This window comes from Medicago sativa, chromosome 7, assembly GCF_051527215.1.
Source record: "Medicago sativa cultivar Bolivia chromosome 7, Bolivia_mono, whole genome shotgun sequence".
Taxonomy (NCBI): Eukaryota; Viridiplantae; Streptophyta; class Magnoliopsida; order Fabales; family Fabaceae; genus Medicago; species Medicago sativa.
In genome coordinates, this window is record NC_140755.1 from 34,814,088 (window position 1) to 34,830,021 (window position 15,934).

The 15,934-nt window shown below is 36.8% G+C and overlaps 1 protein-coding gene and 1 pseudogene across 1 annotated transcript; both read right to left on the reverse strand.

The window, feature by feature from the left end:
- Nucleotides 1–2,792: 2,792 nt before the first annotated feature.
- On the reverse strand, nucleotides 2,793–4,081 carry LOC146905874 (uncharacterized; annotated as a pseudogene).
- An 8,511-nt stretch (nucleotides 4,082–12,592) lies between these two features.
- LOC146905875 (uncharacterized) lies at nucleotides 12,593–13,696 on the reverse strand. The gene is made up of 2 exons (XM_085727902.1): nucleotides 13,569–13,696; nucleotides 12,593–13,058 (listed from the first exon to the last, which is right to left on the reverse strand). The coding sequence occupies exons 1-2, from the start codon at nucleotides 13,644–13,646 to the stop codon at nucleotides 12,828–12,830; spliced, it is 309 nt and encodes a 102-aa protein (XP_085584028.1). The 5' UTR covers nucleotides 13,647–13,696; the 3' UTR covers nucleotides 12,593–12,827.
- Nucleotides 13,697–15,934: the final 2,238 nt, after the last annotated feature.

Genomic DNA, 15,934 nt, shown 5'->3' on the forward strand with positions numbered 1-15,934 from the left:
ATGACGTCATCACTTCAGGAGCACTTTTAACTTCAGGAGCACTTCTCTTCAGACGCTTTAAGCTTCCTTTTTGTTGATTTCTTAGCTCTCTTTTGTTCATCCAGAACCTATTTAAGATGTAAATTTTTATCTATGGTCCTGTACACTTGAACAAATATTAGCTTATCCAATTGACAATTTTTAATACCTTGTTATCATCAAAACTCGCAAAGGTTCATTGTTAAACACATTTTGTTCCAACAATCTCCCCCTTTTTGATGATGACAAACAATAGTATTTTAAATGTGCAATTGTTGTTAATCCAATTAACAAGTTGACTATAAGGGTTTGAGGTTTGCAAGCTCCCCCTGAGTCTAATAGTACTTAAGGTGAGGTTTGTAAGCTCCCCCTGAGTTCTATCCATGTTAATTAAATTCATCATTTAAAAGCGCAATAACACTCATAATATTCTCACATTAATAGACTAAGAGATAATAAGTTTGTCCTATTAATTTAAGATGATTAAAAATTAAATTAATGGGGCTCAGAGCCTATAAATACTATACATATACTCCCCCTTTTGTCATCAACTAAAAGTTTAAAAACTAAAGACAAAAAGAAAGAAGTAAGAAAAAAGATAGTGAGAACAAAAATATTCTACAATCAGAGCATGAAACACACATATATATATATATATATATATATATATGCTTCTGAAATCAATTGCTTTGCTCTTTTATACTTATCATATTTTTGCTCTGATATATATATATATATATATATATATATATATATTGATCAGAGGCGTAAGTATGTTCAGAAGCAAAATTTGAAGTCTGGAGCACAAAAAAAAAAACAACTTAAGATATGAACTAAACAAGCTGATTGTGTGTGCAACTAACGGTTAGCTTATTTATGTAGCATGTCCATCATCTGTTTGATCATCAAGTTGGTCTCTTCTTGTTTCTTCTGCATAGCTTCTTGCTATAACTTCATCTCAGTCTTGAAATCTTCATTGCTCTTAATTAAGCTTTCCTCTCTGAGTCTTGCTTCTTCTAGCTTAGCTTCAGTAGAAGTTTTGCACTCAAGCAAGAGTAGCTTCTCCTCTAAGAGTTCCTTCTGTAGTCTCTTATTCTCCTTTTATAAAACAACATTTCTTTGTATTAGAGCCAGATCAGGAGAAGCTGTCCTGAGATTGACTGTGTTCAAGAATGTTAAGTCTAGCTCCCTTGGATGCACACTAGAAGGGATGAAGTCAGTGACTTCTCTTCCTCTTAAGCTTGGAGGATTCTGCACCCAGGTTTTCAAGATCTTGACTTCCTGCAGACTACTATTTACTCCCTTTAGTCAGTCTTGAAGCTTCTGTTGAGCTATATCTTGAGCATCAGAGCAGGTTGTTTGGACTGCAGACATGATATAATCAACTCTTTCCTTAAATTTGCACCATTGCTTCTCATACTTATCCTGGTGAATCAAGTCATTCCTAGCTTGAATGAGCATGTTCAACTCCTGAAAAATTTTCTCACACACATCTGTTAACAAAGTAGAATCTAGGAAGATGGTTGGGGGTGAGGGTATTTTTGTAGGTTTGGTAGGAGCAGCAAGTACAATGGCTAGATGAGATGATGAAGGTTGGTTGTTTGTGGAGTTTGGAGTTTGAGTGTTGCTAGTTGAGGGTTTATCAGGAACAGACTGTATAACCATAGTAGAGAAAGATTTTTCCATCTCAACATCAAAAGCATCTGATGTGATCATGAAATCAGGTTCACTGACGGTTTCAGGAATAGCATGTTCAGGAATAGCATGTTCAGGAACAACATGTTCAGGTGAAGAAACAAGTTCATAGCTAGTTGTTGTGGTCATTTGTTGGTTAGGTGCTTGGTGTAGGGGGCTTTCTAAAGTAACTTCCATAGTAATTGGCCTAACTTCTGGTAGTTCACCTGAGTAGTGACTGACCAAATTGTCTAGCATAGATGTTTCTTGGGTTGGTTTGGTTGAGGATGGTTGAGATGATGATGATGATATTTCAACATTCACCTCAGGAGGAACCATGTTAAGAGGTTGAATTATCTGTGGTGGGAAGGGATGGTTGAGGGGTAATCTTTCACAGACTTGGTTTCTCATCTCAGACATATTGCCTATCCTTTCATTTACACTAGGAATCATTGGCTCAAATGGTATGTTCTGAGAGGGCTTTTTGTAGGTCTTGGTTTTTGATGAAAGACTCTTTTTAGTTAATGGGTAAACTAGACCTATGGGTATATCATCTATATTAGTAGATGATGATGAAGAGGTGGATTGGGAGGATGATAATTGGGTTGAGTCTGATTCTACTTCTATAACAGTATGAGAGTGTGGAGACTCAGGAATACCTGTATCAACTTCTGGAGCAGCAGCTTCTGACCCATCAGCTTTGTCCTCATGGACACCTTCACCAGCATTCACAACCATAAGCATGTTCCAGCATCTTCACCAGCATCTTCAGTTGCTTAAACCACTTGCTGTGCTACAACACCAGCATCTTCTCTTGCTAAGCTTGAAGCAGGGACTTCTATACCCTTAGCAAGTTCCCTTATCTTGGCTAGAGTTGCAGCATCTTCAGCCTTCTTCCTCTTGATTTCCCTAGTGACCAAACCAGTAGTAGCTTCAATACCTTCTTCCTCTTCAGCCACATACATAGACTCTTTCAGTTTTCTTACTACAGTCTTCCTTTTCTTCTTAGAGACTAGAGGTTGATCAGGAGCAACTTGAGTTGAAACAGCAGCTTTCCCACTCCTAGTTCTCTTGTTTAAAACCACATCAGTGTTCAAGTCCTAAGCCTCTTCTTCAATTGTTGGCAAGCCAGAGCCACCAATTTTTAGCTTATCAGAGGTTTTTTCCTTCTTAGCCTTCTTGGAGGGTTGTTCAGCTTCCAAGTATTCATCCTTGGAGGTTTCCTTCCTCTTGAACTTTTTGCTTCTGGCCACAGGCAGAGCACCACCATACATCTCTTCAGGGACATCTTCAAGTCTGATGGCTCTACCATATGTTTCGAAGTGATCTGTGATAAAGTGCTTCTGAACTTCAAGAGGGTCCTTCTTGCATATGGGAGGAAAATCTTCCATCAGATTTGGCTTAGCTCTAGATTCACTAATGCCAATGTTGAGCTTTTTGAAGGCATCTTTAGGAATCAGAGACATGTTCCTGAGAGTCTTGCCATTGATTACCTTCCCTGTTTCAGTTTCAAGCTGCGTATCAGTGAAAAAGTTAACAGCACTGAGAGCACTCAGAATCCCTCCTTGATGAAGGATCTCTGATATGAGCCTTCCATAGGGAACCCATCACCTTCTGTTCTGCTGACTTTCCCTGAGTTCCTTGATCATGTGCTTGAAGATATACTTGGGCACATTGAATTTGTCCTTCTTAATGAAGTAGTGGAGGAACACCTTGTGCCCCAATGAAGGTTGATCACTGCCACCACCTTTTGGTAGCAGATTTTCGTTTTGGATCTTCAGGAGCATTTTCTTCTCCATGCTCAAATCAACATAATTTCCTATTTCTTGGAGTTGAAGATGGATTGGTTTACAATCTCATTCCAAGGACTATTCTTGGGATTAGATATCTCTATTCCTGCATATTTTCCATATGCATCTCTTCTTAGAACAAATGCAATGTTCTCTTCTGAAATAAACACAGGAATCCCCATGATGCTTGATCTTATCTCCACGCATTTGAATGGTTCCAACCCCATTTCCTCTCTTGTCTTTCCTTCCAAAGTTGGGTCAATAAGTACTTTCTCTGTTTCCTCCTCCTTAGCAGCAGCTCTATCATACACAGAGGCTCTTACCCAGAAATGCCTTACTAAAATTTTATATGTTGGTCCATTCAACATATCAAAGTACCTCATCAGCCCTTGTTCTTCATACAAGCTTCTGATATCACACCCATGATATGCTAGGGACTCAAAATCCACTGGATTCTCTGTTTGAATCCTCAGTTCCCATTCTTCTAAGGACATAGTCCTTCCCTTGATTTCGTAGGCCGGTTCATCATGAGCAGTTGATTCTGGAATATCTTGTTGCATGCTAGATGATGATTCTGGAATGGAACTTGATGATGCCATTGATAATAAAGAAGTTTTTAGGGTTCTACGTTTTAAGTTGCAGAGAGAAAGCTTGCTTTCACAGAGAATGGTTGCGAATAGAAAGTGTTTGTTGTGAAGTGGGTAATGTGTGAATTGTCTAAGTGTTTTTAGTAAAACGATTGCAATTCAGAAAAGGGGACAAACAAACACAGCATTAATGACATAGGGGGCGCGTGATAGTATATTCAAAGCTAAAGTTATAATTGCCCTCTTACGTTATACAACCGTACACAAAAGCCACGTCAGAAGTTCTCAAAGTAACTGCCAAGTTACTGGGCCAGGTGTCACAAAAAGTAACTTCCAGCGTTTCCACTAACTCTGCTATTCAGAAGCACAAAATCCAGCTTTTGCACTTCAGATGCTGACGTCATCTTTAGAAGCACATTTTCCTCAGAACCTCAATAAAGAGCTTCTGATGGACCATAGCTTCTGGACTGATTTCAGGACCTAAATTCCTATTCAAGAGCAAGCAAATTTTAATCAGACAAAAAGTTCATGTTCATATTTTTCTTTATAAAATCAAATCTTTACACAGTTAAAGGCTTAGTAAATATATCAGCCCATTGATGCTCAGTATCAATGAATTGTATATCTAAAATTACTTTTTGAACATAGTCTCTGATAAAGTGGTGTTTGATTTCAATGTGCTTAGCTCTTGAATGTAGAATTGGATTCTTTGACAAACAAATAGCAGCAGTATTATCACAATAAATGGGAATACTATTAGCATTAATCTGATAATCTTCCAACTGATGCTTCATCCAAAGTAGTTGTGTACAACAACTTGCAGCTGAGATGTATTCTGCTTCTGTTGTAGACATAGCAATAGTTGCTTGTCTTTTGCTAGCCCAGGATATAAGATTATCACCCAGAAATTGAGAATTTCCACTGGTTGACTTTCTTTCAATCCTATCACCAGCATAGTCAGCATCACAAAATCCAACCAACTGATAATCTAAGGATTTCCTATAAAGGAGTCCAAGATTAGTTGTTCCTTTCAAATACCTGAAGATTCTCTTAACAACAGTTAAATGAGATTCTCTAGGATCTGATTGGAATCTTACACACAAGCATACACCGAACAGAATATATAGCCTAGATGCAGTGAGGTATAACAAAGAACCAATCATACCTCTATACAGGTTCTGGTCTACTGATGATCCAGTATCTTCTTTGCTTAAGGTGCAGGTTGGATGCATTGGAGTGTTCATCACTTTACAATCTTCTAGCTTGAACTTATTCAGAAGCTCCTTAGTATATTTTGTTTGATGAACATATACTCCATCTTTGCTTTGAGTGATTTGAATTCCAAGGAAGAACTTCAGCTCTCCCATCATGCTCATTTCAAATTCATCCTGCGTTAACTTAGAAAATTCCTTCCAAAGAGATGCATTAGTAGAACCAAATATTATATCATCAACATATATCTGCACAACAAGAATGTCTTTCTCAAGAGTCCTTCTGAAGAGTGTTGTGTCAACTTGGCCTCTTTTAAAATCATTTTTGATCAACAAATTACTTAGTCTATCATACCAAGCTCTAGGAGCTTGTTTCAAGCCATATAGTGATTTCTTAAGTTTGTAAACATGGTCAGGATGCTTAAGATCCTCAAAACCAGGTGGTTGCTTGACAAACACTTCTTCTTCAATGACTCCATTAAGAAATGAACTCTTGACATCCATTTGATATAATATTATGCCATGATTTACTGCATAGGATAGAAGTAACCTGATTGCTTCCAATCTTGCAACTGGAGCAAATGTTTCAGTATAATCAATGCCTTCTTGTTGACTGTAACCTTGTGCAACAAGTCTTGCTTTGTTTCTGACTACTTCACCTTGTTCATTCAGCTTGTTTCTGAATACCCATTTTGTTCCATTAATATTCTTATGCTGAGGTTTGGGTACCAGATCCCACACATCATTTCTTTGAAGCTGATTAAGCTTTTCCTGCATAGCTAGTATCCATCCATCATCTGAAAGTGCTTCATCAACTGTAGCAGGTTCAATCACTAATAACAGTCCTATCATAGACTCTTCTTGTCTGAAGTATGATCTTGTTCTTCTAGGACTCTCTTTGTTTCAAATTATTTGATCCTCAAGATGTGAAGACTTGTACTTGAATGATTTCTTGGATTGAGTAGCTTGCTGAAAGCCATCTTGAGCTTCATCAGAAGCAACTTCATCTTGTGCTTCTGAGATAGGTTCAACTTCTGGACTTTCTTCAGATTCAGCTATCTGATCGGGTTTTGGAGTATCTTCAGGAACCTGCATCTCTGCAAAACTTTCATCTTGCTCTGGAGTTTTACTTCCAGGCTCTTTGTCATCAAAGTTAACGTGCATTGATTCTTCAACACAAAGTGTTTCTGAATTATACACTCTGTATGCCTTTGACCTTTCAGAGTAACCTAAAAAGATTCCTCTTTGGGCCTTGGCATCAAATTTCTTTAGGTAGAGCTTGTTATTTAGAATGTAACATGTACATCCAAATTGATGAAAGTAAGAGATATTGGGTCTTCTTCTGTTAAAGAGTTCATATGATGTTTTCTCCAAGATAGGTCTGATATAGATTCTATTTTGAACATAACATGTTGTACTCACTGCTTCTGCAAAGAAATGTTTAGCCAAATTGTTTTCTTGAATCATGGTTCTAGCCATTTCTTGTAAAGTTCTATTTTTTCTCTCTACAACCCCATTTTGTTGTGGAGTTCTAGGAGAAGAGAATTCATGGACAATTCCAAGTTTTTCACAAAAGTTTTCAAATGGCTCATTTTCAAATTCTCCACCATGATCACTTCTAACTTTTAAAATCTTCATTTCTTTTTCAGACTGTATTTGAGTGCAGAAGTTACTGAATACATCGAAAGCATTATCCTTACTTTTCAGGAATTTTACCCAACTCCATCTGCTGTAATCATCAACAATAACTAATCCATATTTACTTCCATATAAGGATGCAGTGCTAACTGGCCCAAATAAGTCAATATGGAGTAATTCTAAGGGTCGGGAAGTTGAGACAATGTCTTTTGTTTTAAAAGATGATTTCACAATCTTCCCCTTCTGGCAGGCACCACAAAGTGCATCTGAATGATAGTCAATGTCTAGTAGGCCTTTGACAAGTTGTAACTTACTAAGCTTAGAGATTAATCTCTAGTTAGCATGTCCCAACCTTCTGTGCCATATCCATTTCTTATCATTCACTGACAGAAGACAAATTACCTTCTGGTCAACCAGTTCAGAGAAGTTAATTTTATAGACATTCTCCATCTTCTTTCCCTTGAATACTATGGACTTGTTATCTTTGTTAATTACTATGCAGTTGGTCTTTTCAAACATCACATCATAACCATTGTCACAAAACTGACTAATACTCAAAAGGTTATGTTCAAGACCATCTACCAACCACACATTATTAATTGAGATAGAGGAGTTACCAATAGTTCCTGTACCAATGATCTTGCCAGACTGGTTGCCTCCAAACTTCACAATTCCTCCTTCTTTCATTGTGAGAGTGAGGAACATAAACTTCTCTCCTGTCATATGCCTTGAGCAACCGCTGTCTAGGTACCATGATTTTTGCCTTTCCTTTGCTCTTAGACATATCTCATTTTTTATCTTCAGAGTCTGAGTCAGGATCTGCTTCTGAAGTCTTAGTAGTCACTAACCCCATAGCTACCTTAGCGTCTTCTTCAGCTTCTTCCTTTTCTGACCCAGATTCACCATCCAAATCTTCCCAGGTTGCCATTAAACTCTTCTTAATCTGCTTCTTGAATTTCCTTGTGTTGAAGCTTGATTTCTTTGACTTATCCTTTGATTTCTCCTTCTGAAGATCAGGGCAATCAGCAATGAAATATCCAGACTTGGTATAGTTGAAGCATCCCTTCTGATCTTCTTTCTTAGAGCTCTTGTAGCCACCTCTCTTACTCAGAAACTTCCTGTTCTTCCTTTCCAGATACTCAAGCTTGTTTGAAAGCATAGCCATCTTCTCAGTAGGATCTTCATCAGAGTCTCCATCAGGTGTTTCATCTTCAGACTCAATAACTTTAAGAGCTTTTGATGACTTCCCTTTAGATGGTAGAGCAATAAATTTACTCTTCTTAGAAGGCTCATGTTCATTAAGACTAATCTCATGAACTTTGAGAGAGCTGACAAGATCTTCAACACTTAGAGTGTTTAAATCTTTAGCTTCCTCAATAGCAGTAACCTTATATCTCCATCTAGCAGGCAAGCTTCTTAGTATCTTGCTAATATAATCAGAAGCAACATAGCTCTTCTTCAGGATTTGTAGTCCAGAGACTAGGGTTTGAAACCTTGAGTACATTTCCTCAATAGTTTCATCATCCTTCATCTAGAACAACTCATACTGATGAACAAGCATAAGAGCTTTTGCTTCTTTGACCTTCTTGCTACCTTCATAGTTAGAACAAAGAGAAGCAAACATTGCTTTAGCAATGGATTTGTCACTCATCTTCTTATACTCTGCTTTAGGTATAGCAGTGACAAGTGCTCCTCTGATAATATGATGCTTCTTGTAAAGTTTCTTCAGAGCAGGAGTATGTTTCTTTCTGTCAACAGCAACTCCTTCTTCATCAAGGACCAAGTCACCAACACCATCTTCAAGTATGTCCTATAGTTCTTCATCTAAACCCATGATATAGCTGTAGAAATTGGTTTTCCACCAAGAAAATTCCTCAGGATCTCCATTGAACTTAGGAATCTTTCCAAAGTTGGATTTCTTGTCACCATAATCATATGGAACAACATGATTGTGCGCAGGTCCAACAAGAAAGGTATCGTCAGCAGACATGTTTTTTCTCAGATCTTTTTCTGTTACACTGTTAAGTGTTAAGACAACAGACCCATGCTCTATATAGAAATTGAAGGTGAGAAAAACACAAGAAGGGGAGTTGAATTGTGTTAGCTTTTTCTTCGTTTTCTCCTAAGCTGAAAACACTGACCAGAAGCAAATAGAGTTCTGCTTCTGAAGTGATGTTCTGAACAAACTTGCATGGGATAAAAACAGAGAGAGAAGGAAGAAAGACACAAATCAATTATACAGGTTCCTTCCACAAACCGGAAGTAGTCTTGTCCCCCTTGCACTTCCAAGGAGAGTTCACTATAATGTAATATCTGATGCTCATTGCTAAAACTAGCAAGAGACTTCAAACTACTCAAGCACAACTGCAAGAGACTTCTATTGCTCAAGCACAACTGTAAGAGACTTCTAATCAAACAGAATTACAAAGAAAAATGTTTGAGGTTGAACACTTGATATGCAATCAATGGTGTTCACAATACAAATCAGATACAGACTCTTAAGACTCTAGAATTTCTTAGATATGAACTTTGAAACAGAAATTCTAAATGAACATTAAATGCATAACAATTTCAGCAGAGTTTTGGCACTATGTAAATTGTTGTTGAGTCCTTATTCTCATTACCAATCTCTGAGTCTTCACTTCTTTATATAGAGGTGTGAAAGAGACGTTGTGAATTGCCATCACATCAAAAGAGTCGTTTGAAGCTTTGATCAACACCAATGATCTATTGCCTGATATGATAGTTGTCCTATGAAGGATCAATTTCAAATCCATTCCCATTGTGAAGGAACATCGTTGCAGGCATAACTGTTTTTCTTGTCCTGTAGCAGAGACAAAACAGAGTAGTGGAGGTAGTGGTTGTACACTTCGTACAATTGTACTTTGTCAACGCTTTTTGAAGATAAGCATCCAATGCCTTCAAATCCATTCAAAACGATCGTTGCTTCACATTTCCAGTCTTCTGCAATGCTTAGACGAGTTTAAATCCATTGAACAGCCCTTGAAGCTTTAAGTCTTGCATCTCCTGATGAACTTCAACTTCTGGTGATCTTCAGCTTCTGATGAGATGCTTCTGATGAACTTGCTTCTGATGACTTCATCACTTCAGGAGCACTTTTGACTTCAGGAGCACTTCTCTTCAAACGCTTTAAGCTTCCTTTTTTGTTGATTTCTTAGCTCTCTTTTGTTCATCCAGAACCTATTTAAGATGTATATTTTTGTCTATGGTCCTGTACACTTGAACAAATATTAGCTTATCCAATTGACAATTTTTAATACCTTTTTATCATCAAAACTTTCAAAGGTTCATTGTTAAACACATTTTGTTCCAACACTTTTTGATGCAGATTATGTTTCTTTCAATGGTTTTAAAGATGATAATTTGCTGGTTGATTTACCTTTGCATGGCCGAAAATATACTTGGTTTAAGGGTGATGGGAGTTCAATGCGTAGGTTGGATCATTTTCTTCTATCTGAGGAGTGGTGTTTGGAGTGGCCTAATTGTATTTAGGTTTCTCTTTTGCGTGGGTTGTCAGATCATTGCCTGTTGGTGTTGATAGTTGATGAAGAAAATTGGGGCCGAGGCCATCTCGGTTGTTGAAATGTTGGCAAGACACACCTGGGTATAAACTTTTTGTTAGTGAAAAATGGAAGTCTTTTTAGATATGGAGTTTGGGTGGCTATGTTTTGAAAGAAAAATTTAACCTTATAAAGAAGGCCTTGAAGGAGTGGCATGTGCTGGAAATTCATTCTTTATCCAGATTTAATACTAGTATATGTTGGCAGCAGTCGAGGCTCTCTTGGCTTCGAGAGGGAGATGCAAATTGAAAATATTTCCATTTCATTCTGTCTTGTCGTAGGCGCAGGAATTCTTTGGGTTCAATTATGGTGAATGGGTCTGTGGTGGAGGGTGTTCTACATGTCCGTCAGGCTGTTTTCTCCCATTTCCCCACTCATTTCCAAGCTCTTCATATGGTGCGGCCTACGGTTGAGGATTTGCATTTTCGGACTCTGTCTTTTGCTGAACGGGGTGGTCTCATTAAGCCCTTTTCGGTAGAAGAAATTAAGGTGGCTATTTGGGATTGTGATAGTTTCAAGAGTTCGGGCCCAGACGATATCAATTTTGGTTTCATCAAGGACTTTTGGTTAGATTTGAAAGAGGACATCATGCGGTTTGTCACTGATTTTCATCAGAACGGGAAGCTAACAAAAGGTATAAACACCACTTTTATTGCTCTTATTCCCGAAGTGGACAGTCCCCAGTCTTTAAATGATTTTCGACCAATTTCTTTGGTTGGAAGTTTGTATAAAATACTAGTAAAATTGTTGGCAAATAAATTGAGACAGGTGATTGAGAGTTTATTTCAGAAACTCAGTCTGCTTTTGTTAAAAATAGACAAATCCTTGATGGAATTCTAATTGCAAATGAGGTGGTTGACGAGGCTCGTAAATCAAAGAAAAAGTTGATGATGTTTAAAGTTGATTTTGAAAAGGCTTACGACTCAGTGGATTGGGGGTATCTTGATTCGGTGATGGGCAAAATGTGTTTTCCTAATTTATAGCGGAAATGGATCAAGGAATGTGTAACCACGGCTACTGATTCTGTTCTTGTGAATGGTAGTCCCACTGATGAATTCGTTCTTGGCCGGGGTCTATGACAAGGCGACCCACTTTCACCTTTTTTGTTCTTATTGGCAGCTGAGTGCCTGAATGTTATGATGAAGGCTATGGTTGAGTCAAAGTTGTTTCGTGGTTACAAGGTTGGAGGGGGTGATTTGATGACTTTATCCCATCTTCAGTTTGCTGACGACACCTTACTATTAGATGAAAAGAGTTGGGTTAATGTCCGTGCGTTGAGGGTTGTGTTAGTTCTTTTTGAGGCGGTGTCTGGTCTAAAAGTTAACTTTCACAAAAGTAGTTTGGTTGGGGTAAACATTGCTGAATCTTGGTTGAATGAGGACGTGGCGATTTTGCATTGTAAAATGGGTAAAATTCCTTTAGTTTATTTGGGGTTGCCTATTGGTGGAAACCCGCGGAGGTTGTCGTTTTGGGAACATGTGGTTAGCCGTATAAAATCTAGACTGTCTAGTTGGCAAAGTCGGTTTCTTTCCTTCGACGACCGTTTGATTCTTTTAAAGTTTGTCTTGACCGCTCTACCTGTCTATGCTCTTTCCTTCTTCAAGGCTCCATCAGGTGGGGGGGGGGGGGGGGGGGGGGGGGGGGGTGGGGCGTGAGGATCATAGGCAAATTTCTTGGGTAGGATGGAGGTCTGTGTGTTTGCGAAACATTTTTGCTTGTTAAAAAAAAAAACAATTACTCAAATGATAGATAGGCTTGCACTAAAAAGTAAAGCCGTAAATACATAATTATCTTCACTTTTTGGGATTCTAATGGTGCATCTTTCATCTCTCAAAAAAAAAAAATGGTGCTTCTTTCATGAACCAATTGATTGAAGTAAAATGACCAATTTACGAGTTTTATCATTTCGATTCACTAGCAGAGACTAGCTCACATTTCAAGTCACTTATTTTCTTCACATGTATGTCAATTTCACTAACACTTAAAATTATTTTGGGTGTTAAGAGAGATTTTATACTATGTCTAACATCATGTTCTGGAAAATGTCGAAATTCCTACATAACCAAGAGCTTATATAAAGGACAGATATAAACTTAAGATAAATGTATAAAAATCATACATTAGAATATATAAGAGAAATATTTCACAAAACAAAAAGAAAAAAAAAATACAATCAAATGCTATTGGCTAGCAAAAGAATAAAAATTAACTGACAAATTCAACTTCATAAGATCTATTTTCTTCTTTCAAAAAAAAAAAAAGATCTATTTTCTTTATTGCAAAAAATATATGCCAACGGTCCACTTCATGTTTGTGGCATGTGCTTATTCACATAGTAGTGTATGTGGAATCATTTGATGGCATTGTAGTAGCATTTGCATTTGGATTTGCATTTGGATTTGGATTTGCATTTGGATTGGTTGATGAATGCTTCTCTATTTCTTTCTCAGCTCTCTCTCCTGCTTTTGTCACATGTAGGTCCATTTCTGCTTCAGCCTCTTTTGCCAACCTAACCTCATGAGCTATGTCCACTCTTGCTTGTGCAATTTCCTTCTCAGCCTGGATAAACATTTTAAGTTCAACTTTTTCTATCTTTTGCATGCATAAATGTGTAATTGTTTTTTTATATATTACTATTATTATTATTATTATTATTATTATTATTATTATTATTATTATTATTATTATTATTATTATTATAAACCAAAATATCTTTAACTTTTGGTCTTTCTTGCTATGAAAATATTAGGTTAGGGAAGACACACATACACATTCATTTAAAGTAAAAAAAAAAAAAAATAACTATGAACAACCTAGATTTAGAGACACACACATCTTAACTAACTATATAGGATCTCATTGAATAAATTACGGTGATTAAGAAAAATTGTATTATTATGAAATATTTTTTAAAGAGAAGATTAATTTTTCTTCTTATAATATCAAATGTAATTAAAAATTTGAAAAATTCCTATAAAATAAATAGATAAAAAAAAATCTCAAAAGTTTCGTATCTTTAAAGGAGGGGAAGTATTAACTAGCATTGCCAATATAATTTTTAAAGTATACCTTCTCCTGGGCCTTTGCTTCTGCCCTAGCCTTACGCATGGCATTCATGTCTTGAAGCTTTTCTTTCACAGCCTGCATTTTCCTGATTTTTATTATTCACGAAGCAATTTCACAATGAAAGTTATAATACATATACTAGAATTTGATAACTATATATCAAAAACTATTAACTAAATAATTATGGGTTCTCATTGTTTCCACTTCTTGCTCTTTTTTATGGATCTTTTAGGTAGCAAGTGTCATGTAAAAACACGATAGGACTATTTTGTGGATCACAATGAATGGAAGTTATGGGTTCTTAGATTTCTTTTTTCGACTAAAAATGAAACTTCAAGAATTAATTGTTTTTCATATTTAGACGGTTTTTGATTAAAAAAAGTATTTCCATTCATTCAATTATCTAGTGAAGGTAACCAAAAAAAAAAATTATCTAGTGAAGGGGTTTGTGTAACCAAAAAAAAAAAAACTATCAAGTAAAGGTTAGTACAAAAGAAAAACAATGAAGTTATTGTTCATATATTAATCTAACGACATATTATTAACATTGGCCTTTCAAAAACAAATATATATATTCCTTCAAAAAAAAACAATTATATATATATATATATAACCAAAAAAAAAACATATATATACAGTGTAATCAATGGTCAATTGATGAGAAAACTACCTTTGGATCGATGTGAGACATTTTTTTTGAGGAAGGATCGATGTGAGACATATCGGCTGAACTTCATACAAATAAGTCCAAATTGTTTCTTAATCTTTGGACTAAGATGAATTATCCTCAATTGTTAACCATGTGTCGATTTTTGTTGCCTTTTGCGACCAGCTATCTCTACTTCCTTCAATTTCTACAAGAGATGAGGCATGAGCTCGTTCTCTTCTCTAGGGTCAAGTTCTATGCAGGGTCGGCCCAAGGGCCAAGTCACTCAAGCAAGAGTTTTAAGCCTTAAGATTTTGAAAAATGCTCATCAAAAAACACTTCCTCCCAACTGAATGGACAAAAGTACCCCTATGTGACTTAAGTCATGCTAGGTACTTTCAGCGTGAGTTAACTCAAGCAGGTTATAAACCCTGCGTGACTTAAGTCATGTTGTATGCTGTTATATATAACTCACGCTGTCAGAAACATCACAATCATTTTGTTTCAAAACATCCAAAATACGAAAATTCTCCCACCAAGATTTTAGGTTAAAAAAAGGCCACAAAATAAGTTAATTTATCTATAAATATATAATATGACATACTAATAGTCAATATTTATCTAGCTTAGTTGGTCAATTTTAAGGCCTCAAATATCCTTTTGGTCATAAGTTCAAATCTTGGATTCAACAAAACTTGATTTGTTATGCTTTTAATAAGCATTGTGCTAATTTTTTTTAAAACAAAACTGAAGGTGAGAAAAACACAAGAGGGGGGGGGGGGGGGGGGGGGGTTGAATGTGTTTTGGAAAAATTTTTGTTTCTCCTAAAAACTGAACACACTGGTCAGAAGCTAAGTGAAACAGCTTCTGAAGTGGTTATCAGAATCTAAATGCAGCGGAATAAAACAGAGAGAGAGAAGAAGAACGACACAAAGCAATTATACTGGTTCCTTCCACAAACCGGAAGTAGTCCAGTCCCCCTTGCACTTCCAAGGAGATTTCACTAAGAGTAATATCTGATTACAATTGTTCAAGCACCCAAGCAAGAGACTTCCTTTGCTCAAGCACACAAGCAAGAGACTTCCTTTGCTCAAGAACACAATCAAGAGACTTCCCTGCTCAAGCACAACTGCAAGAGACTTCTAGCTAAACAAAATTACACGGAAGATTGTTTAGGGTTGAACACTTGATATACAATCAGAGGTGCTCACAATACAAATCAGATACAGACTCAATGACTTAAGAATTTCTAAGATATGAATATGAGACACAAAAATTCTAAGTGAATGCAGAACAATTTCAGCAGAGGTTTGGCACTTGTAAAAATGTTGTGAGTCTTTCGGTCAGCGTTCTAGCATTTACGTTCATGCATTGCCAATTTTCTAAGTCTTCACTCCTTTAAAGAGAGGTGTGAAAGAGACGTTGTGAAATTGCCAGCACATCAAAGAGTCGTTGTTGAAGCTTGATCTTTCACCAATGATCTTTTGCCTGATTTGGTTGTTGTCCTATGAAGAACCAATTTGAAATCCATTCCTTATCCAAAGGAACATCTATGCAGGCGAAGCCGTATTCTGGAGCTGTTTTCTTGTCTTGTAGCGTGGACACAAAACAGAGTATTGGAGAAGGTGGTTGTACAGTTCGTACAAAGTACAATGTCAACGCTTTCGTCCAAATTGCAAGCACATGCCTTCAAACACCTTTGAAATGACCGTTGTAAAATTCC

Coding starts and splice junctions, on each gene's coding strand:
- LOC146905875 (XM_085727902.1), bottom strand. CDS start 13,646: ATGCAGGCTGTGAAAGAAAAGCTTCAAGACATGAATGCCATGCGTAAG. Junction 13,059..13,568: donor AAGCAAAGGCCCAGGAGAAG/GTATACTTTAAA, acceptor ATGTTTATCCAG/GCTGAGAAGGAAATTGCACA.